The 21898-nt window shown below is 44.7% G+C and overlaps 1 protein-coding gene across 5 annotated transcripts in view; it reads left to right on the forward strand.

Annotated features, from left to right (window-relative positions):
* RFX2 (regulatory factor X2) overlaps positions 1 to 21898 on the forward strand; it is a 98892-nt gene extending 76994 nt beyond the window's left edge. For all 5 annotated transcript variants that reach the window (XM_019513369.1, XM_019513372.1, XM_019513370.1 and 2 more), the window contains 11 exons: positions 2566 to 2685; positions 4900 to 5015; positions 8430 to 8548; positions 8829 to 8941; positions 12193 to 12344; positions 14392 to 14489; positions 15435 to 15584; positions 16942 to 17150; positions 17473 to 17626; positions 20050 to 20092; positions 20316 to 21898. In XM_019513369.1, coding sequence (XP_019368914.1) covers positions 2566 to 2685; positions 4900 to 5015; positions 8430 to 8548; positions 8829 to 8941; positions 12193 to 12344; positions 14392 to 14489; positions 15435 to 15584; positions 16942 to 17150; positions 17473 to 17626; positions 20050 to 20092; positions 20316 to 20425 — 1384 coding nt within the window. In that variant the 3' untranslated portion in view covers positions 20426 to 21898. The remainder of the gene's footprint in view (positions 1 to 2565; positions 2686 to 4899; positions 5016 to 8429; positions 8549 to 8828; positions 8942 to 12192; positions 12345 to 14391; positions 14490 to 15434; positions 15585 to 16941; positions 17151 to 17472; positions 17627 to 20049; positions 20093 to 20315) is intronic.

Genomic DNA, 21898 nt, shown 5'->3' on the forward strand with positions numbered 1-21898 from the left:
GAGCTTAATAATTTGGCCTGTGTTTGCGGGCTCTGGGTGCTTTTTGAAAATTTGATCTTTAAAAACAATTGAAGTAGAGGGTGGGTGGACTGTAAAGAGTAGAGTAGAGCCAAGCAGAAACAGAAATATTAAGCTCTCATGACCACCTACAGAGATAGCTAGCTAGATAAATACATGTAATAGTTATTTAACTTAAGGTCGTTTGTTTAGGTTCACGGACATGGCTTGAGCCCATTTTAATTGGTTTAAGCATTAGCTATTTGACTCACATTATGAGAACTGAGCGTTTAATACACAGTTGGCGAAATTACTCATTGCAGCGACACAAAGCTAAAAAAAATAATTAAAAAAAAAAATCTCCCCTTCATTCCTACCCCAGGGAAAGAAGGGGTTCCATGCACAAACAGGACTTTTTCTAAATGACTGAGGCTGGGGGGGTGAAAGCATCATTAGATTTAAGAAATGTTCAGTCTCTTCAATATAGTGCCAAAGAGACAGAGATAGCAAATTGTAACTTTTCCTAATCATCTGCAGTGAGGGAGCACTTCTCTGGGAGGCTCCTTAGTTACAAATTGGCAACGTTTGCTGGAATCTAAATTAGAATGAGTCCTCTCTTGCCCATGGCCGTGTTGATTATCCATCTCGTTCATGTAACATTTTTTCTTTGTAGGTTACTGTACTTCTACAAGGAACTCCGGTTCATGGGAATACTCGAATTGACATAGCCATGTGCAATGCTGAAATCTTAGCGGAGTATCTTTTCATCACCTTTGCTTCACTGACCAAACAGAGCAAAATAAGTCTCAGCCTTTCAAAATCTCATATGGGTTTATTTCATCCATAAAAACGAACCACCCCAAGCACAAAATCCACAGACAGCAGGAAACATGGGGCTGGAAACTTCCATAGATTTTTCTTTTCCTGGGTGAAGGGGCAGCTCGGCTGGCTTATCTAATTTCAGATACAGCAATCTGACCCTTTAAAGGAATATTATTTAGCAGTGTAAACCCAATCCTGAAGTTCAACTTAGATCACAGGGTAAAATGCATCCCAGATCTTTGCAGCATTCTTTCGAATAGCAGCTTGCATTCTGACACTTGTTTCTTATAGTCTAAATGGTTTTGGTCTCTTGAGAATGTCTTGCATAAAATCCTTCAGAAATTACGGTGAAATCATCTGGGAACTAAAACCTCAACTGCACTATTAAAAAAATCCAAACAAACCCAGTTACACTGATGTTAAAAGCAACTCTTCCCATGTCTGAGGCTGGTGCTGGGAGCTCAATGAAGGGGCAAATGTCTCCCTCTGTGACTGCAGCAGGAGGAAAAATAATGCTGGAAGGACTGAGAAGTGGGCGGGTGGGGACCAGCCAAGAGCATTTCCAACGACACTCTTCAGTCGCTGGAATGAGTCAGCTCTGTTGGTGCCAATGGGAGTTGAATGCAATGCAGCCAGGATCGGCCTTTGGTGCTTTTAAAACACAGCATTTATCCAGGTGATGCCACAGCCACAAACATGGCCAAAATACCTAGAGCAGGGGCGGGCAATTATTTCAGGTGGAGGGCCGCTTACTGAGTTTTGGCGAGCTATTGAGGGCTGCAGGACAGGCAGTCCAGGCCAGATAAATATCAATTTTCTAAATTTTTTAGGGGCCCCATGGGCCAGATAGAATGGCCTGGTGGGTCACATCCAGCCCGCGGGCCACATTTTGCCCACCCCTGACCTAGAGACCTTTGCTCCATTTTAAGGACAGGTCTGGCTCCTCATTACAGTCAGTGATTAAGCCTCCATTGATTTCAAGTATTAAATCTGGCCCAAAGTATTTTGACTGGGTAATCTGCTATCTGTCCTTGGATAAAGTCCTTATGAAGTGGACTGAAAAAAAGGTTAGACTGGGTCTAAGCTACAAAATAGTAGACACGCTGGGTGCATGTTCTGGTGCATTTTAATACGCAATAGATTATTTTACTGCCCATTAAAGTGTCACATAAACCGTGACATTACACAAATACACAGTAAAATGGTCTGCTGCACATTAAGCATCACTAAAAAAATGTAAATGCGCTACTGCAGCCTAATGCACATTAGTTCAACACCTTGCATTGGAGGTACTCAATTTAATGCGCATTGGAAAAGGTGCATTAATGCACGTGTAGATGCTCCCACTGCTAGATAGACATCCTGAATCCTTTTTTGCAACGCGATACCACATTTAAGCAGAGCTGGGTGCTCTGTTCAAAGAAATCTTATAAAGGGATCCCTGATCACAGTCAAAACGCAGGGTCTTACAGCATCAACTCCAGGTTCTTATATATGGCAACATTTTGAAAATGTGTGCACCACTAAATTAGCGTCCTGACGTGCTTATAGAACAAAGTAAATCTGTTCACAGTTGGCACCTAGGTTCAGACAAAAGTGGTTCCAACATGTAGCAGAAAACAGATGCGTGTTGCAACAAATCATTTGTACTGTCAATTCGTTCACCAAGGCCTAAAAGTAAATTGCGGGGGTAACATGTCATCTTCATTGGTATCTGACATCAAGGTTTTCATGTTATACTTTCAGAGGAAACTCAAAATATCATTATTATGGGATCCGTCTAAAGCCAGACTCGCCGCTCAATCGCTTGCAGGAAGACACCCAGTACATGGCAATGAGGCAACAGCCCGTACACCAGAAACAAAGGTATGTGCCCAGTGCTGCTTACCCTATCTAGCTGCAGGCATGCCAGCTCCCATGAAGAATGGTCTCCCCAAAAAAAGCAAACGCTTGGGCCCCATCTCTGACAGCACCAGGAGCTTGTGATTGTCAGGTTTGGCTCCTGGCAGGGAAGCCACAAGCTAGGATGGGGCAGGTCAGTAAATTAAAACATCTGTATGATTTAAGTGATAAACTATGGCTGTATGGTAAAAGTACCCATCCTACACATGAGATCGAGCCAGAATAAAGATGCTTCAGCAGAAGTTTTGACTCCGCTGGCTCTTCTTGCCTTTTGCCTGCTCGGTGCCAGGGGTTTGAACTCAGCTTGCCTGTTGCTATGGTGAACGCTACACTATATCCTTGTTATTGTGTCCCAGTGACTCAGTGTTTTTAGGATCTCAGCTACATATTATTATCTGTGCTTAACCATTAGAAGGAGTCTTGATTATATTTTTTTTATAGAACATCTAGTGTGAGAAATCAAATGGGTTGCTGTTAGTCTCCCATTAGATCACTCCAGGGAATTTTTTTTTTATTTAAAAGGCATGTGACACGGCAACTTTGGCATTTCCTTTTGCCAGCTTTGGCACTCTGACTTCTTGCTACTACTCCCGTAGCTCCCCAAAAGCAAAGGGATGACCAAGCCAGCTTCAGAGTTTTTTATAGTTTCATAGTTTCTAGGGTCGGAAGGGACCAGATCATCTAGTCCGACCCCTGCCATGGCAGGAAGAGCACTGGGGTCAAATGACCTATTAAAATGGTCTATTTTGGACACCTATAATAGTTAGGTCATTTATTCTGCTTTTTGTCTCCTCCCATGAGACAACATAAGCGGATTTGATTTTGGTACCATTAAGTTTTTAGTTATGTGGGTAAATCATAGAAAAAGAGGGCACCTCAGGAGGTCACATCTAGTCCAACCCCCTGCTCAAAGCAGGACCAGCCCCAACTACATCATCCCCGCCCAGGCTTTGTCTAGCTGGGTCTTGAAAAGGATGGAGAGTCCGCAACCTCTCTGAGTAACCTATTCCAGTGTTTTACTACCCTCCTAGTGAGAAAATTCATCCTAATATCCAACCTAAACTTCCCTTGCTGCAACTTGAGCCCACTGCTCATTTGTCACCTGCCACCACTGAGAACAGTCCAGCTCCATCCTCTTGTGAACCCCCCTACAGTGTGTCACAAGGATGTTAGGGACGTTGCAAAATAAGTTGCCTTGTTTCTTGAGAGAAGCAGGGTTATCCCTAGGAGACACACAATATGGGCGATAGACTATAATAATCCATTTCACATAGGCTCTTATGAAAGTCATGTGTGAAAAATGGGCTAAAATTACCTTTAGGTCTAGTTTCCTGCTGACCCACTCATTCAGTGCTACAGATTGTGTAGATCCAGCCAATATATTAGCATTAAAAACACTGGCCACACTTGGCTGTCCTCCGTGGCAAAAATTTGTGAAATAGTGGTGTGCACTTGTCCCTTCATTTCCCTTGTTAGGAGTTCCTGTCTTGTCTCTGGAAAACCCCCCAGTAATCTCTTCTTGAGATTTAAAACAGCACTTAAACATGTATTTACATGTCCATTTTAAATTGACAGGATGCTGAACGGCAGCGTAAGAGTGATGTTGTAGCTGTGATGGTCTGGGAATTATGAGAGACGAGGCTGATTTAGAGTGATAGCTTTTTTGGACCGACTATATAGTTGGGATAGAGTTAGACAAGCTTTTGAATGCAAGACATTCTTCATCTAAATGTCTGGCATTTGAAAGCTTGTCTAACTCTAGCCCAACTACACAGTTGATCCAATAATAGCCATGACATTAAGAAATCCTTGTCTTTTGTATAAACGATGAATGTGTAGCATAAAGCCAATATAGGGCTAATGTGATATGGCTGCAACCACATTTACAAAAGGTTTTATAGGTTTCCATAAACAGATTACAAACCATGCTTGCAAACAATCTGTGGACCTGTTGTGCATGCTGATGATTGATCAGCCATTTACTAAATCTGTTTTTAATTTATAATTTATAAAAGGATTAATGAATCCTCGCATATCAAATGACCAATGCTTTTTTTTTCCAGTGCAAAACTGTTCCACTGGTATGTGTTGGGTTTTTTTTGGTGTGCGCACACACGCATACCGTGTATTTGTACATTTAAATGCTACATAATGCAAAGCCAGGCTTTGAATTCCTAGGTATAGACCAACGCAGAAAATGGACGGTGTAGCAGAGAGCAGCTCCAACAGCGGTTTGCACAGTACTCCAGAGCAGTCGGTTGCAGCTCAAAGTCAACATCATCAACAGTTCATAGGTGAGACCATTCACTTGACATGCCTTAATTTCTAGGAGGCATTACTAACTTCTGACGTGAAAAGTCTCCTCTCTCTCAGCTGGCCCAATCTATTACTCTTCTAGGTGTCTTCTTTTTTTATCATTTTCCTGTTTTACTCTAATAAGTACTTTTAGTGCGACAGTCTTTGTTTCATTTGCTGTTTCTCTTCCTAAACACCCTGCTACATGTTCAAATTAAAACTGGATAGAAACCAGCTATAGAGTTGTTACACATATTCAAGCACTAACTTTACAAGCTGTTCAGCTCTTTTTATAGCCAGATAGTCATTTTTATTGTGTAATAATAACTTCGCACCCGTGACTGATCTAAATGTATTGTACAATGAACTGGTTAACTGTGTGAAAGTTACTTTGCACTTGTGGCTGGTTTTACTTTGCATGTGCGACCCGTCTAAATTTACTGCATGAATTAACAAATTAATCGTGTAATATATGTCATGTGCAACAGGGGCCTCACTCTCTTAAACTCACAATCCGCACAGATTTTCCTTGCCATGTTGCAGAGATCTCATGGGTAACTTGTTTCAGTTCTTCAAAAAAGCATTTATTTACACATCTTTTATTGTGAAACAGCCATCTTTTCTTTGAAATCCTCCATGCAGCTTGATTGAGCTTTCAAACATAGGGAAAAAACCAGCCTGAAGTCTTTGAAAAATGGAATCATGATTTACCTTCTATTTGCACCTTCCGCTGTAGCTGGGCAGCTCAGGCATTTGTACCACATGTTCATCGTAGCACAATGAAAAATTAGCTGGGGCAAATAACAGAAATATAACACCCATTTGCTGAAAACTGATGAGCCTCCAAAAGTTCCAGACTTGATTAGAGATTGCAGCAAAGGTTCGTCTTATTTTTCAGTTTATTGGAAATCTTTCTCCTGTTCTTAATATTTATGGAAGCAAAGTTTGTGAGATGAGACAGTGACTTATATTAGACCAGTGATTCTCAACCATGGTGACATGAGATCCTTTGAAGGGCGTCGCAGCAAGTATAAAGGGATAAGTCATGTGTGAGGAGGTGCAGAGATAGGGGCAGTCTCAGGCTTTCCTTCCCTGGCCATTCCCATACCCTCACTGCCTGGCCTCTCTGCAAGAAAGTAAGCACTGTAATAAATAAGTTTAGTCTTTGAAATGGGTTGCTGCTCAATTCACAAAAGTTATAGGCAGGTGCCTTGTGTCTAAAAAGGTTGAGAACCACTGATTACATAGACCAATTTATGTAGATGAGGTTTTCTTCAGATAACTAGCAGAAGTTTCCCGATCCCAGGCCGTGGTTCTCATGGGGGACATCAACCACCCTGACATCTGCTGGGAGAGCAACACAGCAGTGCACAGGCAAGTTTTCGGAGAACACTGGGGACAACGTCCTGGTGCAGGTGTTGAAGAGGCCAGCTAGGGGCCATGCTCTTCTTGACCTGCTGCTCACAAACAAGGAGGAATTGGCGGGAGATGTAGTAGTGGATGGCAACTTGGGCAGCAGTGACCATGAGATGATTGAGGTTAGGAACCTTTCAAAAGGAAGAAAGGAGAGCAGCAGAGTATGGACCCTGGACTTCAGAAAAGCAGACTTTGATTCCCTCCAGGAGCCGATGAGCAGGATCCCCTGGGAGGCCAGGCTGAGGGGGAGAGGAGACTAGGAGAGCTGGCTGTATTTTAAAGAAACCTTTCTGAGGGCACAGGTATAAACCATCACAAAGTCCAGGAAGAATAGCAAATGTGGCAAGTGACCAGCTTGGCTTAGCAGAGAGCTCTTTGGTGAGCTGAAATGCAAAAATGAAGCTTACAAGAGGTGGAAGCTTGGACAAATGACTAGGGAGGAGTATAAGATGATTGCTCGGGCGTGCAGGGATGAAGTCAGAAGGGCCCAAGCGCAACTGGAGTTGCAGCTAGCAAGGGATGTGAAGGTAACAAGAAGGGTTTCTACAAGGATGTTAGCAACAAGAGGAAGGTTAGGGAAAGTGTTGGGTCCATTACTGAATGGGGGAGGCAACCTAGTGACAGACGATGAAGAAAAGGCTGAAATACTCAATGTCTTTTTTACCTTGGTCTTCACAGGCAAGGTCAGCTCCCAGACTACTGCACCAGGCAGCACAGTTTGGGGAAAAGGCAAGTAGCCAGCAGTGGTGAAAGAACAGGTTAAGGACTATTTAAAAAAGCAAGACGTGTACAAGTCCATGAGGCTGGATGGGATGCACCCGAGGGTGCTGAGGGAGCTTGCTGATGCGACTGCAGAGCTGCTGGCCATCATCTTTGAAAACTTGTGCTGGTTGGGGGAGGCCCTGGATGATTGGAAAAGGGCAAATATAGTGCCCATCTTTAAGAAAGGGATGATCCAGGGAACTACAGACTGGTTGGCCTCACCTCAGTCCCCAGAAAAATCCTGGTGCAGGTCTTCAAGGAATCCATTTCTAAGCACTCGGAGGAGAAGGTAGTGATCAAGAACAGTCAGCATGGACTCAGCAAGAGCAAGTCATGCCTGACCAGCGTGTGATTACCTACTATGAGATGACTGGCTCTGTGTATGTGGGGAGACCAGTGAACATTATACACCTTGACTTGAGCAAGGCTTCTAATACCATCTCCCAAGCATTCTTGCAAGCATGCTAAGGAAGTATGGATTGGATGAATGGACTGTAAGATGGATAGAAAACTGGCTGGAGCAACAGGCTCAGAGGGTTGTAATCAATGGCTCAATGTCTAGTTGGCAGCCGGTATCAAGTGGAATGGGTTACCTAGAGAGGTGGTGCAATCTGCCTTCTTGGAGGTTTTTAAGGCCTGGCTTGACAAAGCCTTGGCTAGGATGATGTAGTTGGGGCTAGTCTTCCCCTTTAAAGGGATCCATGAGAAATAAAATTGGGCACAGGAAGAGTGAGAACCAAGTTACTTCCCTTTTAACCAATTTGTGGGTGGGTTGTCTCAGTTTTTCTTCTTTTCAGACTGTCTTAACAACAACACAAAGACGGCCATCTCTAAGTGTTCACTAAAATGCACTGGAGAGGTCTGCCATCCAATTAAATTTCCCATTGTAGTCTTAAAATACCAAAGGGATGTTTGTTCAGACTTTAGAGAAAACATAATGGGAAGCACATTATAAAAGTACAATGCATTCATGTTTCTTTCCTTGTAGCTGTGATAAAAACATTCTTGTTTCTCCAGTGACTAAATGGCCTGAGGTGGGGGGTTTTTTCTTTAAAGTACAATTGAGTGAATCATGGAGGTATTACATTAACAGTCTTGCTTTACTTATCAGCCATTAGTTATTTGAAATGTGAAATATAGCCACCAGCTGTTGCAAAATCTCATCCTAAATTGCAGTCCTAGAAAACACCGAGTTCTGGTTAAAATTCACCATCTTTCCCAAACTTTTTCCCTAGATGTAACCCATGGCTTTCCTGAGTTCCCAGCACCTGATCTTGGAAATACCCTCTTGCAAGAAGGGGTCACCATGAACGATATAAAGGCTCTTCAGCTTCTTTACAGACGACACTGTGAGGTGATCATTCAGGAACTGTTTTTGATACAGAGCCTTACTTTCCGTGCCCTTCCTACTCCAGTCCTGCTCTCGTAAGAAGCTGAGTTCGGGACAGGATTGTTTCTAGTTGGCCAATTATCATTGTCCAAGTTACCTCCTTCTCATGCGATCTGCTTATAGTCTGATGTTCATTAAAACAACATGAGATAGATTGTTCTCCCTTGTGTAATCTATTGTCCTCCCATAAAGCCTTGTCATAAGCATGCTATCAAAGCATTTTATTGGTTATCTGTCTTTTTAGGCCACTTTAGATGTTGTGATGAATCTTCAGTTTCACTACATTGAGAAGCTGTGGCAGTCATTCTGGAGTCCTAAAACACCACCTAGCGATGGCTCCACTCCCATGCCGTCCAGGTAGACCGTACACACCTAATTTTGCTAATTGAGTGACCCAGTTCTTAGTACTCTTTTCCCTTTTGGAGACAACTGTGTTTAGCTTTATAACTTCAGTAAGCCTTTTGATTTGCTTTACTGATCTGCAAGGGTTGCAGGTATTTAATACAAGGCAGGATCAGGTGCTATCCTAGGAAAAGAGTAAGAAATGCATTATAGTAATGCAGGGGCAGGCAATTATTTTGGATGGAGGGCCACTTACTGAGTTTTGGCAAGCCATCAAGGGCCACATGACAGGCAGCCAGGGACAGATAAATATGACTTTTCTAAATTTTTTAGGGGCCCCCAGGCTGGATAGAATGGCCCGGCAGGTCGCATCCGGCCCATGGGCTGCATTTTGCCCAACGCTGTAGTAATGAAATGTCAAAAGCAGAGCTCTGTGAAATGCAGTAGAATTAATGGTTAATGAAAAGATTTTACAATGCATTTATTTGACATTCTCGATGACCAGAAATTAATCCACAGTGGATGTAACACCATAGGTTTGACTAACAGGCATGGGTTGCTGTTTTTGTAGAAGGCCAATATGAGTAGACAGTTATAACTCTGCTGAGTGTTGTTATAGAATGACATCTCAAAGGCAAAGATCACTGTGACATTTAGACCAACTGGGATACTAATTCATGTTGCTATCAAAATTAAAAAAACGCCTTGTGTCCTGGGGAAGATAATGACAAACTATGCTACTTTGATCTTTCTCTTTGTACTCAGGCCAGGCTCATCTTTATTCCCTATTCTCCCCTCTATGCATTGGTAACCTGCTGCCTGGAGACAGGGAAATGAACAGTGAGTGAAAATAGATGAAACTGAAAAGGTCTCTTGTTAGAATTGCGTTGAAGTCCATGGAGTAACCTCTTTCACTGAACATAGTCAATGCTGCTGTTTGTATAGTCAGAATAAGGGTTGTGAAAGTTTGGGAAATAAGGAGAAAAATCTCCTTGTTCCCCTAATAATTATAAAATTATTGTCTTGTGCTCAGATAGAGCTCTATGAATGCATCCCTACAAAGAAGCAGTGCAACCCCATTTCTCATTCTGAATAATTGTTGGTTAATGACATGTCCACACTGCACAATGCAGTGCCATGTGGAGATGCCCACGCTATGAAAGGAGCTCACTTGGGCACCAGAAGCACTGAAGTTGTGTTAGCTCTGAGAAGTGAAATAAATTAGCTTGGGTCATGGGTAGGAAACAGAAATAAGCATGCATTGTAATAGGGGTACAATTGTAGAACATCAAGGTGTCATTACAAACAATTATCTGTCTGTCTGTCTATCTAGATAGATGGATATAGCTATCTAGATAGATGGATATAGCTATCTATCTATCTATATATATATATCTTATTGCAGGGATGGTGCACAGTCTGGGAAGACCTGAGCCTCTGTTTAATATAAGATTGACCCTACTTATACATGTGCTTAACTTTATGCACTGTGAGTAGGTCTGTTGACTTCAGTGAAACTCTTCATAAAGCACAGAAAAGGGCAAAAATTGCTGCGTGTACAAACACCCACAGTCTCTCAAATTAAGCCTGTGTGTGTACATATCTGCAGGGTTGGGGCCTGAGTGAGTAAATTGCAAAGGCAGATGGCATAGGCTGTTGACAACCTCAGCATGTGGCTGAGGATAGGTAGCTGGCTAAAAGATACTTGTCATCCCAAAACGCTGCCCAATGTCATAACAGTTGGGGCTCTCCCTATTCAGTATCTCTTAGCAAAGCTTTCTAACAAAGAAAATCACCCTGGTTTTACAGTTCATCCTACAGATAATGAACTTGGATATAAATAAACCTTTATAAGGAAGTGGAGTGAAATACTTTGATTCAAATATGACACAATATGCAAAATACAGTTCTATGAAAAGCAAAGCATGGTTATTCAGCTTTTCTCCTTTGCTAAAAGAGGATGCCACTGCACTTTCATTATGTCAACAATGAGGGATGTCTTAGACAGTGAAGTAGCAATTCAAATGTGATGCCTTGGCTCCAATGGGTTTGGTGTATCCTATAAGGCAGGCACCTCTATTCCCAGCACAGTATTCAAAAGGTTCTAATTTGATTTTGTGCCTGTTCATTAATAAGATGTCAACTTCTGTCTTTGTACTGCTTAACCAAATGTTTAGTGGCTCAGTCATGCAAAAGACCTTTTGGTTCATCTATAAAGTGAAATTAATGCAGGCAAAGTTGACCTTATTTGCTTGAAGGCAGTGCCTCGTGTTCTTAGCACAATATGGAGCTGGCTTTTCCTCTCTGGAAATAATGTCAGTGTTTGGTTTTCAGGCATGTTTGATACTGATTGACAATACACCCCTGAGAGTGCATGTTAATCTGATTGTGTGTCTTCCATGCAAAACTTTCAGTCCACACAATTGCATCAGTATAAATGGAATAGGTGGGATTGTTGGGCATTGCTGTATCATGCTAATGGAAAGCACTGAAGGAAGGTTAGGTGTCCGGGTTGTAGCCATATTGGTGTAGAGGCGAAAGGAATCAAAACTCGTGGAAGAGGTGATACCTTTTATTAGACCAACTAGATATTTGCAAGCAAGTTATTTGAAATGATATGGAAGTTATCCTATTTTAGCCACCTTTTAAAATGACAAGTTCATAATTTTACAAGAAGGAAGTATTTTACCACACTAACAGCAGGCTCCTACCATTGTTGGAGTGAATTTGCATCTCACAGAGCACAGAGATGCATAGATAGCTCACCACAAAAGAAATCCCTGCCCAGAAGAGCTTTCCAGCTCTCCACTCTTCTGTAATATGCTTCTACGTCTTGCTTCCCACCAGACAACTTCGAGGTAAAAAGACTTTTTCAACCTTTCTCTGTGCCTAACTTGGACAAAATGAACTATTCCAAACAGGAAATTTTACCACACCTTAGGCTGTTCTATGAAATATGAATTTTCATTTCTACCTAGGAGAACTTTTATAATCTTTGCTCTCTCCTATGCATGATGAAGGGTGTGTGCGCCCAAAAGCTTGCAAATAAATAAAATAATTTGTTTGCAAATATCTAATTGGTCTAATAAAAGATATCACCTCTTCTACGAGTTTTGATTCCTGGAGGAAGGTTGTGTTTTGAGCTGCATATTTTAGAAAGGGAACACAGGAACTACTGAGACAGAAAGGAGAAGGCAACTGTTGTGTGTTGTGTTCACGCACTAAATGAGACTGCTGTTAACAGCGTGTTACTCTCTGCCATGCAGCGAGGAGGAGCATGAAGGGGTCCTCCCAAAAGACAAGCTGATCACTTTGTGTAAATACGAACCCATCTCGAAGTGGATGAGGAGCTGCGATCACATCCTGTATCAGACCCTGGTGGAGATCCTCATCCCTGACGTGCTGCGGCCTGTGCCCAGTGAGTATCTTGTGCAATGATCAGAGCAGTATTGACAGCCCAGACCCTTGTCCATTTTTGTTCCTTCATGTTTCTTGCCGTCTTGCTCCTGAGTCTCAGCAGAGATCAATGAGTCACCTTGGCTAGCTATCACTTGCCCCAGATTTCCATTGCGAAGGCTAATTTAGAAGGCTTTTGTTTTGAATTGGGGCTTGTATGTTATAGCAACACAACCTCTATCTGTAATTATTCTTAGTTGTGCAGCATATCATGGCTCTTGGAGACCTAGATATATTTTCCTCTCCTTGCAAAATTCAGTTCATCACATTATCCCAGCCTCAAGTTTTGGCTAGGAGCCAAGGTGAAAGACATAGGCTTAATATGCATAGACTGCATTTAAGCACAGTTAATCCTTATTAGATATTTTCTTAGAGATGTGTCTTTCTGTTATGTCTGATTGTTCTGACTGTATGATGCATCCTGGACTTTTTGGGGCAGTTTCTCTCTTTATAGATTCATAGTCCTTGGGGAATATCATTTGTCTAAGGTGCTGATTCAACCAGCCACCTGAGTATATGCTAAGCCTCACTGAAGGCAGTGAGAATTGAGCATTGGGTGTTTTGCCAGATGAGTCCATAATTCATTAGTTCAAACTCAGCCCAAGTCAATACTGGAAAAAAAAAACCTGCTAGTCAGCGGGTGCTGCTGGCAAGTTGCTGTTGTCAGTACACCCATGAGTAGACAGAAAACCAAAGCATCCTGCCTTGCCTGTCTTTTGCCAGGTAAAAAGGTTGGTCTGCTAAACGCCAGCATAGGATGCTAGCCAGAAAAGATGTGGCCTCAAGTTCCTGCCTTGCCATAAGCTACCTATGTGACCCGGGTAAATCACTTAGTCTTTGTGTCTCAGTTCCCTGTAAAAAGGGGACACTAGCAAGGACCAGCCATACCTGAGTGATGAGAGCTGCTCAAGAGCTATAGCAATCAGAGCTATAGAAGTATTTTAAATTGATCATTTTAATAGAAAAAAGCTGGGATCGTAAAGCTCGACTTCTCTGATGGCCATCCAGCCATTTCCCCCAAGTTCTCACTGCTGCAGGGAGCAGAGCAACAAGGAAGACACCCTTGCCAGGTTGCCTGGTCTGACCAGGAAATGCATGAGAAGAGTGGCTGCTGAATTCCTGGTACCTGTGCATCTTTTACCAATTTGAAATTGTGGGCAAATGGCAATTATATAAGAGAAGGCTTTTATTTTCGTTTCACTGCTATTCCTATCCCTATGGGTTCAATTGTTTACTACAACCCCAGCACAAAGATTGCAAAAGCTTTTGTTGTTGTGACCTGACATTTGAAAAATACCCAGTGAATTTTCTTTTGATTTAAAAATCAAAAAGAAAATAACACACCCATGACTGCTTTTGCAGTGTAGCTTTATAAAAGAAGAGAGACCCAGATCTGAGGAGATTTGGTAAGTGGATTGGCTCTCCTAATTCTGTATTGGACAACAAAATAAGTGGCCTGATTTTTTTCAGAAGTGTTCTTCAGTTTCCATTCACATCAGTACATCTCTACAGATTGGAGCACTCTTTATTTAGTTGTCAACTCTAAAGCACACTTAGGAGCCTGTCTTTAGGGGTTCAGGTTTGAAAATGTTAGCCACAGTCTTTATTAAAACCCTTTTATTAGCCCAGCAAGTACTTCTTGCATGGAAGCCTAACTATCCTTATTGTGCTGAGTAGATTGGAAATGGTCCTCACTACTTAATTACTATTCTTTGCATGAGTACATCAAAGAGAACAGACCCCACTAGTAACAGAAAATGTTTGCCTGTTCCTTGAATACTAAAGAGGAGCTCTTGGATTTGTTGTATAAAAATCACAGCCTACGATGCCATTCAGTCCCGTAGCTGGCTGTTTTCTCTTGATTCCTCTTTAACTTTGTTGGTCTCTTGTGGCACTAAATCAAGATATGGTTGTGGATCCCATAACCGTTGACTCCCAGAGCAGCCTTAGTTTGACAGCGATCCCTCAACCCCTTGGAAAAGCCCCTCTAACTGATTTCTCTCTCGTAGGCACTTTGACGCAGGCCATCCGCAATTTTGCAAAGAGTTTGGAAGGTTGGCTGATGAATGCAATGAGTGACTTCCCACCACAGATAGTCCAGACCAAGGTAAATGGACAAAGGAGTGAGTTATAAACAGGGTGCGTTTTTTGCTGTGGTTTTGCACTATGGTTCCAATCTACTTGACTGGTTCCCTGGACTGGCATTTCAGGCTCATGGCAATGGGTCCACTGGCCTCACTTCTAACCATGCAGCTCTGTTACACCCCATCGCATCTGCACTGTTCACCTCTTGTCCAGCTGGGTGTGCATCAATCTGAACTCGGCATAATAAACAGCGACCCAGGACTGAAATAGCAAGACATGGGGAGAGACCCCTTTCACATCACTGCAGGCACTTGAACATTGTCAGATTTCTTCAGGGGACATATGTCACAGCTGCTGTTTCTTGAGAGAGACATGTGAGGCCGCGATTTGCCATTTCTAATTCCAGGCCCCAGATATAGGACCCCTGCATAACGATTATTTAGGCACCGTGTCCATGAGCAACTGCCACGTCCTGAATTAATAGATAAAGCAACTTGCAGCAGACTGTCTGCAATAGACTCCTGCCCCACTCAAAGGAAGAGCAGGAGTGCAGCCAGTATTGGCAGGCCTGGTCCAAATTCAGCGTCTTCCCTGTTGCTCAGTTCTTCCTTTGTTACGTAAGCATTACATTGTCTAATCTGATACATTTACCCAAGCTTTTTAAGTTTTCCTCTTGTTCTTGCACTGATTGCAACATGCCCCCATCCTGCTGACCTGGCTTGCAGGGCTTGCCTTCTGCCTGCTGCTCCAGACAAAGTAAATGGACAGCTACAGGGAGATGCAGCTGGTTCTTGCAATGGGCATGTTGCACTCGTGATGGCTTGCAGACACTTGAAGAAGCAACAGCAAAGGAAGAATACTGTGCATGTATTCGAGATCCTGGGGTGTCTGAGCACTTGCAGTCCAAATATTTTGAAAGATCCATGTGTAACTGTTATGGCCCGTGCCTGGGCTTGCTCTGTTACAGGTTGCAGTAGTGAGTGCCTTTGCTCAGACATTACGGAGATACACATCCCTGAACCATCTCGCTCAGGCAGCTCGTGCCGTGCTCCAGAACACTTCCCAGATCAACCAGATGCTCAGTGACCTCAATCGGGTGGACTTTGCCAACGTGCAGGTAAGCAACTTCATGATGCTTTATTTGGGCCCAGTCACTTGGGCTAGGGACAGACATTACACATAAACCAGTTTAAGTGATCAGAAACTGGTTTAAACCTGTAACAGATGTTCAGCGCACATAAACCAGTTTGAAAATGGCTGAAACTGGTTTGAGATAAACCTGGTTGAATATAGTATCAGACTTAACTGATTTGGGTCAAACCAGTTTATGCAATGTCTGTCCCAGATCCCTTCCTGGTTTAAGTTAAATCAGAGTGCCCCAGCATCCCAGCATGCTCTCTGGGCAGGGCTATCTGCTCCGCCCCTCTGCTCCCTGGCTGGAGCTCCAGCAGAGACTGCAGGCATCTGCCTGGCTTCCCCCTGCTTCACTCCCTCCCCACTCCCTGCTCAAGCAGGGATTCCCCCCTCCCGTCTGCCTTACACAGACACCTCTCATTAGCTAGCATACCACATGCTGGCTACAGTCTGTGCTGTGGAAGATGGGACAAAGGCAGACAAGACAGTGTCGGCTTACTTTTTGGAGCTAATCAGCCGGTAGCTGGGAATGCCCCTCTGTTCCTTCCTTGGAAAAAGTTGTTTAAGAAAAGCTTGAATGAATGAGAGAGACCGTGTTGTTTTGTTTGATGGGCTGATAAATGCTAACAAATCTCTGTGTAACTCTCTGCTGTGTAACTCAATGCTCTGTTATATGGGGGCGGGAGAACCCCTACCTAAATCAGAGCATCCTGCCAGGGCCTGGCCATGCCCCCCACCCCATCAGCTCAGCACTATGGAAGGAAAGGGAGGGCTGCTCTAGCCCCACCCAGCTTCTAGCCTAAGCCACTGCAGGCATACGCCTGCATTTCTTCAGTCCAGAGGGGATGTTTGTGCAGTTACAAACCGGTTTAGCCTAGCCAGGTTAGAGCAACCTGCAAAAATTGAATCAATTCAGGCTCAGGCTTTTTGAATGTCTGTCCCAAGCCTTAGTTCAGGGATTCTCCAACTATGTTGGCCTGTGGAGAGCTGGTGTTTCGCATTGTACTGGTCCCTCCTCATTCCCAGCTGCTAAGCAGTACTAAAAGAAGTTAAAGGCACATGAAACACAGTATTACTCTTCCAGGGAAGTAGTTGCTGTAGCTGATAAAGGACATCATGAAAACCTGAATTGTAGAGGTGTCCACAAGGCAATTACTTCATAAGCTGAGGTCTGTGCTCTAGATATGTTTGAAAAGACCTGGTTTGGCCCTGACTTGGAAACTTTTCCTTTGCTGGAAGCACAGTCACACTCCTGAGTTCAGGCCCACCAAAAATGAACAGCAGTCCTTGTTTGTGCTTATAACCCTTGATTCCTAGAATCTCCCCTTCTGCCGTCCCAGGAGCAAGCCTCATGGGTGTGCCAGTGTGAAGAAGGCACGGTGCAGAAGCTGGAGCAGGACTTCAAACTCACACTACAGCAGCAGAGCTCTTTGGACCAGTGGGCCAGCTGGCTTGATAACGTTGTCACCCAAGTTCTCAAGCACCATGAGGGCAGCCCCAGCTTCCCCAAGGCCGCGAGACAGTTCCTCCTGAAGTGGTCCTTCTATAGGTACGTTGCCTTCTTGTCCTGGAAACACATCTGACCCTGCCTGGGGTATAAAAAGTGTCTTCTGCTAAATCACTCCGCCCTGCTGTGGAAGATTCAGGACAATGGAGATTGGAGGAGCCAAGACAAGGAGGGCCTCAATCTCTAAAGTGGGATAATAATCCAGGGGGTCATTACTGAGATCTTCGTGTGCAGGATGAAAGTATAGTACTGGCCCTGCTAGAACATGGCATTCCTTATGCGATTCCTTGGTGTAGAGTTCACACCAGTTACAATCTAGTTCTAAAACGTGTCCAAAATATTTTGTTTCCCAATTGCTCTCCAGCTCCATGGTGATCCGTGACCTCACCTTGCGCAGCGCTGCCAGCTTTGGTTCCTTTCACCTGATTCGCCTGCTCTATGACGAATACATGTTTTATCTGGTAGAGCATCGTGTTGCCCAGGCAACAGGGGAAACGCCGATTGCTGTAATGGGAGAGGTGAGAACTGTCTGTGCCCTAGTAACAGAACCCAAACCCAGCACGGCTTAAAGGGACGCTGCCAACTTGAACACCACCCTGAATTCAGAACATGTTTTCTGAAGGGCCTGATAATATTTTGGTGCCTAACTAGAGATACCTGTGGCCCTGACTCATGGCATCTCCTTCTTGATTGACTCAATGGGAGCTACGAGTGCTCAACCCCTCTGCCAGCTGGGCTAAAGTTGGCTCAAGACAGGTGCTTTTGCTCCCCGTGGCTGGAAAGAAGTCAGGTTTTCTTTTCATGTGACTTGTTTAGTGCATTTGATGGCACTTTGGGGAGTTAAGTGCCCATCTTCAACTGGCTTTCAGTGGCAGTGAGCACCCAACTACCCAAGGCTGCTCTTCAAGCTTTCTTTTTTTCTCTCCCCATTGGGTTCAAGAGAGAAGAAAAACACCCATACATTTTTAGATCAGAAAACATGAAAATAAAACCATCAGATTTGGCACTGATCCTTGGACACAGTTGTCCGTACCTGCAGCAGTTTCCAGATCGCCCCATAAGCTGACAAGATGCAGTATGACTGCATCCTTTTAAAGGGTAATGGTCCAGATATGAAATGTTCCATAGGACAGGTTCTTGCTGGTATCAATAACCTATGAGCTCAAAATGGGTTAATTGAAAAACGCAATTTCTCTGTGCACTCCAGGCTGTCAGAATATGCTTTCCTCTTCATGCCATTCACTCAAGGAAAATCAGCCAGGCAGTGCCCTCTTCTGCCTAGAGTCGCTCCTAATTTGCTTCTCACCAGGGAGCCCACAGCTGTTTTTGGCAGGTTTTCAACCCTGCAGGGCATTATCTACACTCCAAAAATGTTGTTTTCATTGAAATTTAAGGAAACGAAATGGCCTCGGGTTAGTTCTGTTTCCACTTCTAATAAAAACTAAACTGGGGCTGTTACTGCTTCACAGTTAGACTCTTGTAAATATTTTTATATTCCATAAACTCTCAGAGAAGGATGATTCTGGAGAGCAAAAGAGAACTAATCCCATCCTCCCATTTAAATTCCCCACAGTATTTTTATTGCTTATTGTCTGGCTCTGCTTTTCATGGGTACATAGTGGTGCACTCATTACTATAAAATAAGGCACGTCAAAGAGTAAGAGAGGAATATTTATCATTGCATGGGACCTGGCTGTGGTATCTGATACAAAAATAAGTATCTGACTAATTCAGCTGACGTAAAGTTGCTATTTAAAGATGGCAGTGTTTGTTATCATCCATTGACTGCTGCTAGGAGCAGAGTAGAAAGAATAGGGGCCCTAATATATGCAAAGTATCTTGGAGCCATGGACTCAGTGATCTCTGGAAGGCCCTTCCAGCTCTATGTTCTCAGTGTTCATGCCCATGAGGATAGAAGAAACCAATACCTGAGTTTGGATGCTGGCAGGTCACTCAGCACTGGTCATTTAGCACCTACAGAAGGAGCTGACATTTGCCAGGGTGGGTTTAAAGCCCTGTAAACAGACATCCAGGCTTCACAGCTCAGCTAGCCCCCTCCTTACAGAGCGCATCCTTGCTGTGGACTGCGTTGCTATCAAATCCTGGATACTCTATTTATGTGAGCAGATCGGCTGGGATAACGGTGCCATTCCTACCAGAGTGGTGTCTCCACCACTAGCCCCTCCACTGACACAAATTGAGTCCCTTGACGAGTCTCAAAACAGCGGCCAAAGGTTGACTGAAGATGGACCCTCTCAATCAGAGGTGAGGGCAGCATGAGGGGACCTCTCGCTGCTGCTGCCTGCTCTGCCCACAGAACCAGGCAGTGCCTTTTACCATCTGACCCCGCTTCATTAGCATCTTGCCGTGCCCCATGGCACACCTGTGTCACGTGCAGTCCTTGTCTTCAGAGTCTGCACAAGTGGCATGACAGTAAAATAGCAAGAGACTGGTATGTCTTGCTCAGCAGAGCATTTCACTGGCTGGTGAGGACGGCTGCAGTAATGTCCCTGTTGGCTGTTGACTCTTCAGTTTTCAAACAAAACACAGGACCAAGCCTCTGTCAGTGGTGGTCTGCTCTGGTTTTCAAAATGGACCACCGAGCTTCTCCTTTTACCTTTGCAAGCCAGCTCTGCACCTTGATTTGGGGATTTTGTGCATGCTGGCTGAAGGCTTGCTCCTGGATTTTAGACAAGAAGCCTCTCCACCCACCTACAGCAACATGTGGCCTGTACTGATCAAAGCCCTGACAGCTCTGAACAGTCTCTGAAGTGACCCCACCGCATGTGGTGCTTGGAAATGGGCCATTGTGATTTGTGGTTTCTGTTAAGTGTTTTAAATAACCTGTTAGAGCAGTTTAGAAAGAGCTGGCAGGTGCATGCCGATACCTCCTGCCCTCTGCTCTTCAAACCTCCCTCATCCAGAATCTCTTCTTTTTCAGTTCAGTGACCTGGCCTCCATGTCATCAACGCTACTAGATAAAGGTATCTTCCAGCTATTGGCATCTTCTCCCCTAAATGTAGGTCCCTTAGCCTAGGGTTTGGGCTCACTGGTTGGGGAGGGGGATGTTACGCTCAGGCACTCGCAGGGCACGATCCGTTTCCAGAATGCCCCATCAGGATAAATACTGGGGACCGTGCCCCGAGGCACCTTTTTCCCCCGTCTTCCAGTGATTCAACATGCCGATCTGTGAATCGCCCTCTGCAGATGATATCAGCGACTTGGGAAGCGAGGTGGATGCAGACGCCCGGAGCATGGGCGAGCCGCTAGTGAAGCGAGAGCGCAGCGACCCCGGCCACTCGCTGCAGGAGATCTAAAGCGGAGACCCGGGCTCCCTGCAGCTGGATGAAGACTTTTGGAGCCAGGCTTGAAAGTTGCAAGCCTGAGGATCCTAGTATTCTGCGCTATTAGTGCCTCTTAGTTTATCTTCATGTTTACTTCTATTCAAGGCAGGGTGGAGGGCAGTGCAGGTGCATGCAAAGGATGCAGCTGGGGGGAAGTGGGTGGCTGTTTATCCTTGTGGGCAGGCTGGAGGAGAAGTCTGCTGGCTATCTTTCTTTGCGTAGAAGCAGCACAGTTGACAGGTGAAGGGTGGTCCAAAGGGCCACCATGGAGAGGACAACACCTCTCTCGTTGGGAATAGATTGAACTCCCCTGGCTGCAGGACATTGTGGAATGAATGGCTAAGCCATGTTTAACTGGTTGGATTGCTTTGGAGTACAGAGGAGTCAGGTGAGTGACCAAGGGGGCTTCTGTTTCAAGGGGATGGGGTTGGGTTTCTTCCCTATTCTTTAAGATTATCACTGTGATATGGAACTTGGACTAACCAGTGCCCACAAAAGACACCCAGCCCACCTGCCGTGCCTACCACAGTCCTTCAGGACACGCTCTTTCTGGCCCTGCCTTTGCCAAATTATTCACACTGTGGGACTACGATACAGCATCCTCTTGTACCTACCTAGAGAGAAGGGCTCCGTGCTGTGTGCACATCCCAACTGGCAGGGTGGCAGTGCTGCGCATGGTTCAGCATGAAGCAGCTTGCCTCCCTGCCTCGTGTTACCTGCTGTGCACCATTGCTTTTGGTGTGTAGATGACCCTGTGACTGCCAGGTAAATGGTCCCGAATCCTGCCGCTCTCCCAGGGGCCCCTGGCCCAACCTGTCCATCCAACTCGAAATACCAAAGGACTCCGAGGAAGGGGCAGCTGGTCACCAAGCCAGCTCATCGCCCTCTGTGCCCTAACGCTAACCCTTGAAAGACAAAAGGACGAAGGTTGCAGATCCTCATGGGATAGTCCAGCTTAACAGGGAGCGTGTCCAAGAATCTCTGTACCTACTGTGCTTTAAAGGTCAGGTCAGACATCTGGTCGGTATGCTGAATGTATGGCCTTGGGCGCAACTGATACAGCGCACGAGCCTGTGGCATGAGGACAGATGCCAGGGTGATATTGCAGTGCCTTAGGGAGGATCAGCATTCCTGCTCTCCTCTGCCGTTCTGGTTTGAACTCACACAGCAGTGCCTGTCACTCGGAATACGAGGTCTGAACATGAGCAAAGCAACCCATTTCCGCACCGCGGTCACGGACGCCTCGCGGGGAGCATTGGCCGCATCCACGGTCACCACGACAGTGGTAGCTCCACGTGCTATGCCACTTGCAATTTCAGATCAGTCTCATGGCTATGACCAAACCCAATGGACATGCGTGACTTTGGGTGTGTTTGGTCTCAACATGTATATTTACACCAATGTGTCCTGTAGGGTTCACGTTATGTCATGAACTACTGTGCGGGG

The sequence above is a fragment of the Gavialis gangeticus genome, unplaced genomic scaffold (assembly GCF_001723915.1).
Source record: "Gavialis gangeticus isolate Ggan-Ray unplaced genomic scaffold, GavGan_comp1, whole genome shotgun sequence".
Taxonomy (NCBI): domain Eukaryota; kingdom Metazoa; phylum Chordata; order Crocodylia; family Gavialidae; genus Gavialis; species Gavialis gangeticus.